This window comes from Typopeltis vanoorti, chromosome 15 (genome assembly GCF_054136105.1).
Source record: "Typopeltis vanoorti isolate ZY-2024b chromosome 15, IOZ_Tvanoo_1.0, whole genome shotgun sequence".
NCBI lineage: Eukaryota > Metazoa > Arthropoda > Arachnida > Uropygi > Thelyphonidae > Typopeltis > Typopeltis vanoorti.
The window spans coordinates 56,101,202-56,116,801 of NC_143563.1; the positions used below are offsets into that span (position 1 = coordinate 56,101,202).

The 15,600-nt window shown below is 35.5% G+C and overlaps 1 protein-coding gene across 1 annotated transcript in view; it reads left to right on the forward strand.

Annotated features, from left to right (window-relative positions):
- The window catches only part of LOC150098775 (uncharacterized), a 188,166-nt gene that overhangs the window by 63,657 nt on the left and 108,909 nt on the right, over positions 1–15,600 (forward strand). The window contains exon 3 of the mRNA XM_090405749.1: positions 4,169–4,315. Coding sequence (XP_090261875.1) covers positions 4,169–4,315 — 147 coding nt within the window. The remainder of the gene's footprint in view (positions 1–4,168; positions 4,316–15,600) is intronic.

Consider the following 15,600-nt stretch of genomic DNA (forward strand, 5'->3'; position numbering starts at 1 on the left):
TTTTTAAACCTACTACTGATTCCAAGGAAAGTCAATTGTGTAAAGGAGGTGATATCAAAGCTCACATGATATCATTTATCTTTAAAACTAAATTCTTGTTCCACCCCCCCCCCCCCCAACTGCCAACAACAAAGACTAGCAAACAGCATTCATAGAGGATGCTCCTCATAGGACTAGTTTTTATATAGTCTAATTTAATTATTTGACTTGTTTGTTGTGTTATTACAATTTTAACGTTGCATTCCTGAAGATGTCTCTTTCACAGACAATACTGAAACGATTAAACCTGCTCTTTATTTCTGTTTGCACTGTAGTTGTTATTAAATTTTATTATGAGTGTAAACTGGCACCTAAGCCTAAATACATATTAACCATGCAGAGAGCTGATCTGACAGATACAAGCAAATTGTTTAATATAACTATTCTTACACATATCCAGTGTATAGCTTGGAGGTCATGACTAGCTGCGCATGCATATATTAAGCGTGAAAATACACACTGTTTATGCAGTCGGTTTTGGTTTAACACGTGTTATGTAAAGTTGTGTGATATTTGTATCTGAGAGATACAAATATCACACAACTATACATAAATTGTATCTGAGCGATACCACGAACTCAGATGTCAGTATAGTAGTGGTTTAGTTTTTTTATTTATTTATTTACTGTTGAAAATGGCTGGAAAAATATATCGATTGGATAATCCATCAGATGTTGAGATTCAGCAAATGTTACTCGAGTCCGATGATGAGAATGACAGAATCGAATGCGAAAGTGATATTTGATAGTAAATTGTATCTGAGAGATCCCATGAACTCTGATGTCACTATAATATTGGTTTAGTTGTTGTTTTTTCCTTTGTTCAATAATTTCTAGACTGTAACTGAAAATAAATAAACCATGTATTATATTTGCAGTGTTTTTTATCACATTTCAGCGCATACTAGTAATGAATGTATCTCTCGGATACACGCAACCTAAGCTGCAATTTTTTCGCCCATGATATCTGCAGAGTTAACTTCAAACATTATCTTTTTAGAATGTGTTGCTCCAAAGGTTGGAATTGTTTCTTTCTACAGTGTTCACAATTTTTGCTAAAATTCCAGGGCCATCCCTGGAAGTTACGAAAGGAAGTTGTGAGCAAGAGGATAAGGAGTGGTTGGACCATGGAATGCATTGCCATACAGTGGTCATGAATAGTCAAGGAGTGTACGATAGACTTTGTTTTCTATGGTTGGCCTCCCACGATGAGTTTTGTGACTCCATGGAGGCCTGAAGAAGAAGAATTTCTTTTAGATTCCTTGTTATTATTAAAACCAAGCTTAAAAATGGCTTGGTATCTTTAATGTATAGTATACCCAAGGTAAAAACTTTCTACATCTTTCTGTCAGCCTGAGATTTTTATTTAATAAGGTCAAAGCACCTTGTGGCAACTAATGTAGGTAAACTTTATAAGCTCTGCATTACTTCAACTTTGGCATCTCAGGGTCTGGCTCCCACTGACGAGACCTCAATAAAGGTCGAAATCGGTCTGGGTAGTGGCCCTTCCCTTAATGCATAGTGGCATACATGTCTGCAAGGAGATATGCTTTGCATTATGGGAGATACTAAGGCAAGTGATCAGAGCTTACTCCACTTTTACCACGAGTTGCCTCAGGCCTGAAAATACTTTCAGGCACAAACATGGTTTACTTGCTTGTTTGCTTGCTTGGGAAAATGGATTAAAACCAAGCTTATAAAATTGCTTGGTATCTTTAACGTATGGTGTACCCAAGGTAAAAATCTTTTCTACATGTATTAATGTTATCTTTATACTTTTAAGGAGCTGATTTATAAAAAAATTTACTTTGGGTTTATTGAGTGGTTTAAATGAAGATATGATGCAGAGTCTCTAACTCCATGGAGACTTAAGAATAATACCAATTATTTATAGTTTTTATATATAACATTTATGACACTGTAAAAACTCAATATAAATAAAAATTATTAATGTTATTTTTACAATTTATTTTTTTCAAAGTGAAACTGAGTGTAGTATATAAGTATAGTATTTTTTTGTGATCATGCATTATCATTAGCACATACACAAGTTCTCTAATGGGCATTATTTATCTAAGGGAAAAAGTGAGATTCATTTTTTTTTTTTTTTTTGAATTTTGACCTTTGCATTATTATCTACCAATATGCCATCAATTAATAAAAAATTCACTACAAGGAAGAAGTTTGTCAAAATGTTTGACACATAGCATGCCATCTGTCAATTTTGGTGGGCATAAAGCTGTATACATTTTCCTTGAGGATGGAAAGGGAGTATTTAGATCCACCAGAATGTTTCACCCTATCTTTTTTTGTGTACACCACTGTTGCATTGCATGTGTATGTATGTGTGTGTGTGTATATATAAGTACACACTGCAGCAGCCAAAGATTGCATTTTAATGAAATGGAATGGCTGTTATTATTTTCCTCCAAATCAGTCTATTACTTGTCAACTCTAATATTGTCATATCTAACATTTCGTTCTTCTAAGACAGTTCTGACTGAATCAATCCACCTAGACCTTGGTCTCCTCCCATCTTGACATCAAACACCTGTTATGCTAATGTTTCCTCAACCGATCTATTTAAGTGGCCAATACCACCTTAGATTAGCTCTGCTGACACATTCTTGAATACTAACAATGTCAGGTTCCTTTCTTATATCTTCATTTTTAATGTGATTCTGCCATTGATGCAGTCAATTCACTGCCCTAATTTTTCTCAGAATCCTCATATCTGTAGTCTCTAGTCTTTGATCAGTGCTTTATTTCTAACCCAACTCTCAGGTCCATCTCTAGTGCAATTGGAAGAATGACGGTACGTTGCGCCCTTAGATTGGAAAAGGCCTAAGTTCAATTCTCATCATGATGGGAGGAATCTTTATATGGACTTTTTCAATTGAAGGTGAGTTAGCCGATCTCCTACAGAGGTAGCAGGGTTTTTTCATCCTGCATACAGATAAATTGGCCCTTTAGAACACACAATTTACAGACAAAAATACTAGCTGTGGTGGTTGTGAGCAGTAGATGGCGGTGATATAAGTGATTGGTAGTAGAGGTTTGGTGTAGTAGTGGAGACGATATAGTAGGTGTCCTTCCACGATGAGGCTTCGGACTCCTTGGAGGTGTCACGAAAAATAATATTAATAATAGTTTAAAACTGGTTTAAACACTGTCTTGTATACTGGTAGTTTGGTGTTTTGGCTAATTTTTCTCATATTCCGTATACATTTATTCAGCTGGCTATTTCTTTTTTAAATTGTCAAAAACAATTGACATCTACAGTCAGAGTTATGGAAGTGTACCAGAAATCATGCACTGAATATTCAACTGATGTCATATTCCTTATAAAAATCTTACATATTTTTTATTGTAATCATTAATTTCCAAACAACTTTTTTAAAATTTATATAATAGATCATTTTGCCCTGTAATTACTGCATTTTCTACTAAAAAAATATTTCAGTTTTCAGTGATGGTTTTAAAGAAATGCAAGTAAAATATGCTTGTTTTTTTATTTTATTTTATTTATTTTTTGCTTTCTTTGATACTCTTACTTTTTTTTTTTAATTGAAATGCAATTTTCATTTGTTTAACATGTTATGAATAAAGCAAAACAAATTTTTATTTTATATGATTTTCATTGACAAAACAACAGTCCGGCAAATTGCTTGAAACCACTGTCACTTTAAAATAATCAACTTGATAATATAACATGTCATTCACATGTTGATAAACGTAGGTAAAAATTAAGAAATTTTAATTCCAATGGAATTAAATATGGAATAATATAATTAATATTGTAAAAAGGTGCAGAACTTAAGAACCTGAGAATATCACTGTTTAGTTTTGCTGTTTCTAAGTGAATCATATGTTATTTTTCATTTTGAAGTCTAAAATTAAGTCAATCAAATTTCATAGTCAAATCTCACTGTAGCAGATTTGACTATAACAAACTGAACAGTTTGTGACAAATATTCATAGCATCAATAACATTTCCCTGTATTGAGAGTTGACTGTATGATTATTTATTATTTTCTCAGCTGTTATTGTCCAGTTATTTTTATTGTTAAAGTAACATAATATTAAACATATATTCATTATTTATCAGTATATACTCAATATCGTTGTAGGTATCTGAGTACACGTCTTTGAAGTGTTCAAATCCTGTAGTTCATTCAGAGAATCAGGTTCACATTTCTAATGATACTCAGTCCTTTTACTTGCCATGGTCACATAAAACATTTAGAAGTCAACAAGTATCCGGTTCAGATGACCAGGTATGTAGTTATAATTAATTATATGCAAATTTCAAAGAATTTCTGAAATGCTTGTCAACAGCTGTTTTAAATCACCATCATTCTTCCACTCTCTTGCTCTTTTTGCTCAAAGTTAGAGATACTAAAATATACATTTGGATGGAATTTGAAGTGAAATAACAACTTTCTGTACACAAGAATAAATAAGGTGAATAGGTAGTAGTTGGTTGCATTTTCTCTCTGACATCTAATTGATATGCTGAAATCTGCTGCAAAAATCAATCTCAGTTCCACCAGTTTAAGTGACTGTACTGTCTAGATCAGGGGCTGGCCGCATGCAGCCCAAACTTTGGTGTGGCCACATGCCAACTTACATGGCATGTGGCACGTATGTTGAATTATTTAAATAATACATTTTATAATATGAATAATAAATTAAAAATAATTTTATACCTATACTTCATGATATTCCCATGCAACTTGGCACGAGTCAACCTTGTGAGTCATCATGGGGGGGTGATAACAAAGGCAACTTCATCTGACGACAATCAAGATTTTAGCGAGATTTTAAGATTGATATAATAAAAATGAAGTATTTTTTTCACTCACTATTTTCTCTTTGTCTTTTTGTTTTATTGTCCAGACATTAGGCCAGAACAGGCCATGTTAGGCCTAAATCCTTGATACACATGATGATGATGACTATTTTCTCTTAAACGCTTGCGGCCCAATTATTAAAAATAAAAGTTGAATGTGGCCCGCGAGTCTGAAAAGGTTGCCTACCCCTGGTCTAGACAATATACACTCTAAACAAATGTCTCTGCAACTTGCTTACATCAGAGTCAGTTTGCCCACACAGTGCAGGCTAAAAGTAACTAATTAGATTATATTAAGTTGGAATGGATCCGATTAATATTGGAGTGGAGACATTGGAGAAATTAAATAAGTGATATGTATGATTTATCACAAATCGTTTTTATAGTATGTTATGTTCAAAAATTGACTGTAAATTAGAAATTCTGGAAGGAAAATTTTGTGCATGCAGTTACTGTGTGTGTGTGTGTACGCGCACCCTCCCTTTTTTGACCGGTGTGTGCGTACGTACACTTGCACAGTTTAGAGGAAATATTGAATGAGAACCTTTTATATTGAATACACAAATGAAGAAAAATTGAGTTAGAGAAAGTCGAGAAATGTTTACAAAACCTCAGACAGGATAAGAATAACAATAAAAGGCAAAGTACTATTAGTAACTTGCTGAATAATAATAATATAAGTTTGATTTAAAAAAAACAAACAAACTAATATGGCTTGATATTCCTAATATTAATACTCCTTAATATTCCTAATTAAATTTGTGCTCAGCAAGGAAGTCACTTGTTCAAGCTTCCTGGGAGCTAAAATAAAGGATATGACAAATGCAATGAGAAACAGTAAAGAAAGTAAAGCAGATGGTAGTGCTTATAGGCATAAATGATTTCAGAAGTAATAAATATAGTATGAGAGGATATGAAAGGATTGCTGGAAGAATTATTATTTCATGACACCTCCAAGGAGTCCAAAGATACATCAAAGGAGAGCATCCACTCTGCAACTCTCGGTCTCTACCACTCAGTCCACCAACTGCAGTGAACTGCATCATTTAAACCAACGCCATCTACTGCCCACCACCACTACTAGTATTTTCACAGACCATCACAAACATCTATACCCACGGTAGGATTCGAACCTGCAGCCTTTTGGGTGGAGAGCCAATACACTAACCACTCAGCCAACCAGGTTGGCAGAAGAAGAGAGAAAAAAGTGAGAGAGTGAAAATCATTAGTTTATTACTAAGATGTGATTTATTTCGTATGGGGATTTCTCCCATTCCTTAGGATGGGTTGAGCCCTCTTAATGAGGGATTAAGTATGTATTTTTTATGACTGCAGATCTGTGTATGGTCACAAGGTCAGTTTGCCTGTTCTGAGGGACGAAACACCCAAGTTTTCTAGTGAAAAAACCATCGACCTCTGTATGAGACCGGTTAACTCGCCTTTAGTCGAAAAAGACCAGATAAAGGTTCCTCACATCATGGATGGGAATTGAACCCAGGTCTTTCCGACCAAAGGACTTCGTCTATACCGACTGAGCTATGAAGGCTCTTACCAAGATATAATAGCACTGAGTTAAGGAGAGCCATGACAGAAAATGATACAATGTATAGGCTATATAGAATAAATGGGTGTGATTTTTTGGTTCTGTGAAGTGAGTTAGATGATGATTGAAATAAGTATTGGTCAGAGAGGTCAATAAGTACAGGTCATTCCCAAATCCATTGAAGTCTGAGCCATCTGCCTTATATGACCATCAGCTTGTATAAGACGATGACTTGCATTTGAATGATTTGGTGTCAGGAACCAGGAGAAATTATTTATTGGGGCAAGATCTAATGCGATCAGTCAGGAAAAGTAGATTATCTTGGGAGGAATGCCGAGAATTTGTAAGTTCAGCTAAGGTATGGAAACATGATAATGATACAACTATTAGTGAGCATGGTTATGAATCTGAATGGGGTAGATTTGTACATTTTGGATTCAGACATGTATCTGGTGACAAAAGAAAGAAACTCAGTTGGGTCAAGCAGATAACAGATATAAATATAAGAAAAAGTCAGGGGATCACTTGTTATTTCTACACTAGTGTTAAGAAAAAAAGGGTTAGAGTTTGCTCCTGTCTTAAATATATTCTAATCTAAGATGTTGGCATTAGTGAAACCTAGTTCTCAGTGTCAAGTAGTATCTGAAATTGAATGTAAAAGGTATAGTATTGGGTTGGCAAATAACTTCGTTTGGTTTTTCAGAGTGGAATGAAACACATTTAATATATATATAATACATACTAGGCAGTTATATATTGACCCTCTTTATCAATGACTTCTTGCCATCTGTCTGCCAACTTCATTATGCTGCATTCATAAAACTCCTGAGGTTTACTGGCGAAAACTTGATCCAGGTGTCTTTTGACAGCCTTCTCATTAGCAGAGGTTTTTCCGTCCAGAGAATTCTGCAATGATTGGAATAAGTGGTAATCGGAAGGTGCCAGGTCCGGTGAATATGGAGGATGCGGCAAAACATCCCAGCCAAGATGTAACGATTTACTCTCGTTAACGATGTGTGGGGTCTGACGTTGTCGTGGTGAAAGACAACTCCTTTCTGATTTGCCAATTCAAAACATTATGTGCTAATTGCACGGGCCAGTCACATTAACTATGAGCAATAGACAGTTGAATCAATCGGCCTGCCTAACAGTAACACCTCGTAGTGGACAACACCTTTATAATCCCACCACACACAGAGAGCATGATCTCTGGGTGCAATCCCACTTTCGAGGTTGTTTGTGGCAGTTCGCCCTTGTACCCCCACAATCTTTTACATACCACAACCACATTATCGTATATGACCCATTTTTCATCTCCCGTAACATCTGCTTCAAAAATGGGTCGTTTTCTTGGTGACGTCGCAGCGAATCACAGATGGATATGCGAGCAGTCATATTGGCCTCCAGTCAATTCATGCAGCATGCAAACATTGAGTTTTGAAACATATCCCAGCTTGTGCAAATGGTTTTTAATGCTTGTATGGGATATGTTCAGTACTACAGCAATCTCCCGCACTATTTGTGATGGATTTTTGTCGACGATATCCTTCACAACACTCGAATCAACTTCAGTCGGGCAACTGGCGCGAGGTGCATCACTGACATTGAAATCTCCAGAACAGAATTTGGCAACCCACTTTTGGTATACGCGTTCTGTTAAGGCACCATCCTCATATACACTGCATATATTTTTATGGGCCTCCGCAGCTCGTTTGCCTTTTTTGAAATAAAAAAGCAAAATATGTCATAATGTATGTTAGTTCCTTCCATTTCTAAAAATATGTTACACATGCAACTGAAGTAGGCCGAACGAAATTTCACTGAAAGGTTATGTGAAATGTTGCCTTTCAACTGTGCAACAACAGTGACAGGCGAAGTGTCATAAACTTGTACTAACGCATAAACTGAACGCACTTATTTGCCAACCCAATATATTTTAAGGATAGAAGGCGAGGATATTACTAATGATATCAGATGCATCTAGTTAGATAAATAGAATCTCGTGAATAGAAAAAAAAAAGTAATAACAAGTAGTGAGTTTGAGGCTATCTGGTGAGAAATGGAGGCTCACTAGATGAAATACGAGGGGGTTCTGAAAGTTCTGATTAACACCTAGAACAAAAATGATATTAAAGCAACTGAAAGAGGATATAGGAATATAAGAACATACGCTACCTTCATAACTCTGCTACTAGTATGTTCTTTTTTGTGGTTTATGACATAGTATATGATGTAACTTAACTACAGAATTGGCAGTTCAGTTTCTGAAGATGCAGAAATGCATCATCAAATTACCCTAGTGTAGTAAGCAAGTAATCATTATGGGTGATTTAAAATTTATTTGAATATTGATTGAGTTTCAGAAAAAAGTCATGATAAAAATGAAGAAATTATTGAGCAGCATGTGAAAAAAGCAACTAGGGGTCAAAGAGTGTTGGTTCAAGAATGTGGTTTGCCACCAGTTGGTGACAATGATCATGTCAAACTGACCTGAGAAGCAGCTAAGTATATGGATGTTCCAATTAGTATAGGTTACATGCTGAATAGGGCTAATAAGTATGGCAAACTCAGAAGAAGACAATGTTCGGTCCTATTGTATCATTTACTGAAATGGGAAAGATATCAGCAGTGTATAGGAAGCTTTGTAATGCTTAAATCATGCAGTATCTGAATGTGTCCCTAGAGTTTCAAGAGCAAATCAGGTGTGAGTGAAATGGATGTGCAACCTTATTAAGAAAGAGATCCATAAGAAGAGGATGATGTGGAAAAAATATAGTAAGAATAAGGATAAATGGCGTTAATGAAATAAATTAAGCCAGAAAAGTTATGTGCATTGTATGGAAAGTTAAGTTGGGATATGAAAAGAAGTTGGCTGTGCAAGCCAAAGTCAACCCAAAAAGAATTTTATCATTATGCTGCAATTAAAATAATAAGTGCTTACTTTACTAGGATCTGTCATTGTGATGTATATGACATAACACTACCACTATATTGGATGATGAGGTAGCGATGATGGGGGGGGGGGTTCTAGAGCTGTTTCATAACATGGACAGATAGGATATCAGCACATGTATTAGAGGAATGTCCATTACTGGCTAGACCTGTGACATGGTTATGTAATTTTCTGTGAGATCAGGAAAGATCTCATAGAAACAAAAGGAACATATGATAATCCCATTGACAAGGATAATGTAAAGATTTTTGAGAAGTTGGTAAGAATTTGCATCTAGGAGTGGATTAACAGACAAACTGTATTTTGCAAGGGGCAGTATAGGTTGACGTTCAAAGGTCACGTAGCAAAAACTGCAAATACAACTCACGATATGAAGTAAAGATACCAAGAAATTATATACTTGGTCTAATCCTTTATTCAAGTGTAAGCAAACAAAGTTTTCACATGAAGTATTTTCAGGACTGGGGCAACTCGTATATAGGAGAGCTAATGACTTCACATCACTTGCCTTAGTATCCCATAATGCAAAGCACACATCCTTGCAGACATGTATAATGCTATGCATTATGGGAAGGGTCACTACCCAGGCCACTTTTGACCTTTATTGAGGTCTCGTCAGTGGGAGCCAGACACAGAGGTTGATACTAAGGTTGTGAAGTGTTAATGTTTCTGTTTATAAGATTTATACTTAATTAGTTGTTTTTGCTGATTATATCCTTTCTCATTAAAAAAACCTTACTTACTTAAAATCCTACCGGCTGCACCATTGTTAAAATATTATTTATAGATTTATACTTACTTAATTAGTTTTGTTTCTTGATTATATCCTTTCTCATTAAAACCTTACTTACTTAAAATCCTACCAGCTGCTCTATCGTTATGTTCCTGTTTACGTCTATATTTTACCTTTGACTACCTCTAAATAGCCCTCTTTCTAATCTACTGTCATGCCCTTAAAATATGAATTCAGATTTATCTCCTCTTTGGATATTGGCAAAATTTTTATTATGCTGTGCCAGCCAACATCCTATAACAGAGGAGAATCTTGTTCAGGGAAATATTTCTAAATTCAAAAGGGATACATGCAATAATTAATCTCACGCTAGCACTGTGCAGATTCAGTTAGCAGTCAAGACTCGAATCTCACTTAAAGCAATTATATCTAAATTCCTTCCCGCTGAAAGGTTCTATTTCATAAGTGGTGGTTTGAATTCGTAATCAGGCATAAACTCAGTTAGGTACAAAACATGTTTATTGGAAAAACATAAAACATTTACAGTTAAGAAAATTCAAATACTCAATGGATCAAAATTCACTCTAAGGTTCATACTAAATCACGATGAATCTGAGTATGCTAAATCCTTCAGTTACGAAAGGATGAGATTAAGTGGTGTAAGCATAATACTACTAGGATATAATTCCTTTCACAAGTTATTCACAGAACACGCATTGAACACTTTCACTAATATTCTATCAATAACTATCTTAATTCTAAATTTCATTAAGCAAGCCTAGCCATTCTCAATCAAAATACTGCCTATCAACAATTCTTGTTTGTTCCACAGGGTCTTAATTAATTCAATCAAATTCTCACTTAAAAGTTCTCTACTAGTGTCCTTTAGTTTACAGTATACACAAATTTCTTATTCTTCTAAGCAATTTTTAACATAGAATGAAAATCTTTACATTACTGGATCCTTTCAGATTTCATGCCACCATCTCATGTCGATGTGGATTACCTTACTGTATATTCATTGGCCGTCTTTTTGCCTGGCGATGCACTATGCTTTTCTTTTAATCATTTTCGACTGTGGCGTGCTGTCTACCGCTCCGCAGGAAACTTTCTCCAACGGGACATTCTGCTAAGGCTCGATTCCGCATGGGCCGTCATATCGCAATCAGTTCTGCTTGGAAATCTTCAATCATTCTCAAGAAAAGAACCCGCCGTCCGTCATCACCGTAGTCGATCTACCGCTTCTCACGAATCCCCAGACAAACCTCCTAAAACTCTAATCCAGGAACCGAAAAGGAAAAAAAATCCTCTGTAAAATGGCGTGCTTCGTCTTTTATTCGCCCTTTTCGGACGCCCTCTATTCGATGTGGTTTTCACCCACGAACCCCATTGTTCATGCCCCTTGGATGATCCTACACTCTCCCTAATCTGTTAGGTTACATTATTCCAGGTAGCTGTTCTGATGTCATTTTCCGTGTAGGTATAGCCTCCATCGCTACGCTCGACTCGTACAGATTATACGCGATTATTCCGGATTACTACTTATAATTTTTCTCAGAATTTTGTAATGTACTAGACAGCTTAATGGGAATTACAAATAACTTAACAATTCCCTTACACAATTCTTACTATTTTGATACAAAATTCTCTGCTTCTCATTTCAGTTATCCAGGAATAACTCTCACTATATGGCACACATGGACTACACATTATTACATAACATAAAATAATACTTCATAATTATTAGCTGATGTGCAGATATCTCCTTAATTAGTAGTATTTATCATGTTAAATCCTGAATAAAGAATTTACTTGTAAAGCTCTCCATTCAGGATCTAACAGAAGTCATTAACTTCTATATATGAGTTACCCTAGTCCTGAAAATACTTCAGGTACAAACTTTGTTTGCTTACAGTTGAATAAAGGATTAAACCAAGTATATAATTTCTTGGTATCTTTAATTCATAGTATAACGAAGTGGAAACCTTTGAACAACTATCTCTAATCCAGAGTATTTTAATAATAAGGTGTGACTATTTTTGGTTACTTGTATATGAAAATATGACTTCTGCATTACTTCAACCTTAGTATCACCTCTGGGTTTGGCTCTCACTCATGAGACCTCAGTAAAGGTCGAAACCAGTCTGGGTAGTGACCCTTCCCATAATGCACAGCATTATACATGTCTGTAAGGATATGTGCTTTGAATTTGGGATACTAAAACAAGTGATGTGAAGTCATTAGCTTCTATATACGAGTTGCCCCAATTCTGAAAATACTTCAGGGGCAAACTTTGTTTGCTTACCCTTGGATAAAGGATTAAACCAGGCATGTAATTTCTTGGTATCTTTAATTCATAGTATAACCAAGTATAAAAACTTCCACCAACTAAGGGTAATTGCTACGTTGAAATGAATATTGATATGTATGAATAAAGAAGTCATTTTGCTTTACAAAAAGTCCTTTATACAATTGCACCTGGTACTGTGCAGTTAGTGTTCTGGGTTCCAAGGGGATTTAAAAAAAAAAAAAAAGCTGCAAACAAGCTACAAAGATATTGGAATTATGAAATGTAGATTAAGAGGACAGATTGAGAGTGCAAACTGCAGAAAGATATGATAGAAGTTGTCTGTAAACTTTTGAAATAGTGTTGTTATATAGGATATTGGTTGAGGAAATTTTTCATTATATAGAAGGTTGGGAAAGGACAAAGGATATCCACGAAAGTTTCTGTGCAGTAAAGAAGAGGTGAGAGCTAGATTTCTAATGGAGTAGGTCTCCCTCAATGAGTCCTCGACTCCTTGGAGGTCTCTGATGATGATGCTGATTATAATAATTATTATCGAAGAAATATCCTCATCCTACTGTCTAAGGAGGCCTCTTTGTTACGATACCATCTCTTCTTTTTGCTTAAGCTTTGAAATGTACGTTTTAATATATCATTAACATTCAGTTCACTGTTTAATGATATTGGTGTGTTAATTCACTGCTTAATGATACTACCCATCCATTTAATTTTACATTAGGTATAGCTTCTTTCAGATCTCCTTGATACCAAGTGCACTTCCAGCTGCCTCTTAAGTTTGTCATAATCACCAGCCCTCTAATTCACTTCTTAACTGAAAATTCCATGTTTGGTAACTTCCCTAATGAGATGTAATGTGAATATCTCAGTTATGGAGAGATCTTTTGATCCTCTAATCAGATCTAGCAGATCCTGCATCCCTCCATCACATGCTGTTTCAGATTATTATCTCCTAGTAGGTGAATAAATTTAATTTTCTTCCAAATATTTAATCTTTTCTCCTTCTTGTCTATGTCCCCATAGTTCGAGTCACCCATAATAATTACTTAACCCACAATCATTTTGCTAATTTTTTTATGCATTTCCACGTTATCTCTTGCACCTCCCTGGCTTATAGCAGCTGCCAGCTGTAAATTTTGGCACTCGCATACCAAACTGCTTCAAATAAACTTCCATCCACATCTGTCTTCCTGATTTAATATTCTATATCTATGTAATTCTGCAGCAATAGACCATCTCTTAACGTATTTTCTCTGTCCTGTCAGACAGTACTATCCCCCCCCCCCTCCACACACACACCCAATAACTATATCATCTGCTGTCAGCCAAGTCTCACTAATGCCTGTAACTTCTGCCGGGTGGCACTAACCAATGCCGGAAACTCCTGTTATTCCTGATGCCTCTAGCATTAATTATTTCATAAACTGTAGCATCCCCTTTGGCCCCACATTACCTTTACACCTGTTACTGACTAGCCTATTTGAATTCCTCACTTGATAGACTAGATTCTGTATATTCTTGTTCATTCTGACACTCTCTCTTGCATCCACCTTTAATAGCTTCAGTTTTTCTTGATGTTGCATTTCCACACACTCAGTGAATAAAGCTTTTTTTAGATAGCTAACTCATAATCCATTTAAGTGCAGCCTAACTCAGAATCTATTTAAGTTCAGTCTATCAGCATTACATAAGTCTTTGTCTTCAAATTCATTTTGTAGGTCTACGAACTCTACACCATTCCTTCAGCATAACCTGTGGCATAGATTCATTTGTGATCATTGCCCTCTTCCTCATTTTGCCTCTGTCATAGCAAGATCGCAGGCTTAGTCTTAACCCTCTCACTGGTCATTTTTATCAATCTGATAAAAATGAAAAATGGCGGTGAATGGATAACATCATTTAACAGAATTTATATTCGAAAATGAAGACATTAGAAAGGAACTTGGCATTATTAGTGTTTAAAAATTAGCAAGTAGAGCTAATCTAAGGTAGTATGTATGGTTATTTAAGCTGAATGGTAAGGGGGATGTTGACAGAAAAGAGATGTTTGATACCAGTATGTAAGTAAAAAATGTCCACAATAAGACCAGAATCTAAGTGGATTGATGCAGTTAGTAGCATGATAGACCAAAATGTAAAATCTGACTATACTGCAGACCTGACAAATAACAGATTAATTTGGAAGATAATTGTCAATAAGAAGCTAGTAATGTAGTTTTATGTAGTACTATCGCTGTATTTGGTAACACCTCTGGTGAGTAATATATCAGGAGTTAAAGATAACAATTTCTTCTTCTGGACATCCCCACATGTACATATCAAGAATTTATTGATTTTTTTTTTTTCTTTTTTCCAGATTTTTATCATACAGTTTCTAGCAGTGGTGTTTTTTTTTTTTTTTAAATAATCCAAAGTCAACAGTTCACATCCAATAGATGTTCATCTTTCATTTTTTTCAAAACTTGAGTGCTCATTTTCCTTCTCATTGTGATACTTGTTTTTATCCTTCTCAATACTAGGTCGTATTCACTTTCCATTTATTTCTGTATCTTTGACCAATCAGAACACATCACTATCAGCAGTAACATAATGAGACAGTTGTGTTGTGTTTACTCTATATGAATTTATGCATGTTTTAATGTTGGAACATGGTGTTAGTAATTACTAGCGCATATATTATTTGCAAAAAGATGTTATTAATCCCTCCCTTTTTCCCCCCTCTAAAGTTTCCAAAACTTAGATGTTTGATCTCCAGGAAGAACTAGGTTTCTTTATATATATTAAAAAAAAAAAATTAACACCTATTTTTTAACCCACTGCAGGATGAAGGCTTCTCCCATTGCAGGAGGTTTTGGGTCTACTACTCCCATGGTGACCCAGTCCATATTGGGAGAGAACAATCACAAACATCCATGCCCACGCATGATTCGAACTTGCAGCCTTTTGGCTGGAGAGCGGATACACTAACCATCCAGCCAACCAGACTGGCATGTGTGTGTGTACACACACACACACACACACACCCTTGCATTTTCCCTATTCAAGGTTTGCCTTCAAGTTTCATGTTGAATATTATGGTTGTTTGCTCTTCTCCCTGGCTCCTCGTTCCTCTAAATCTTACTTGGTAAGAAATTATATTCTTTTAATTCTTTGTTCCCTTCATATTAGATTGCCTT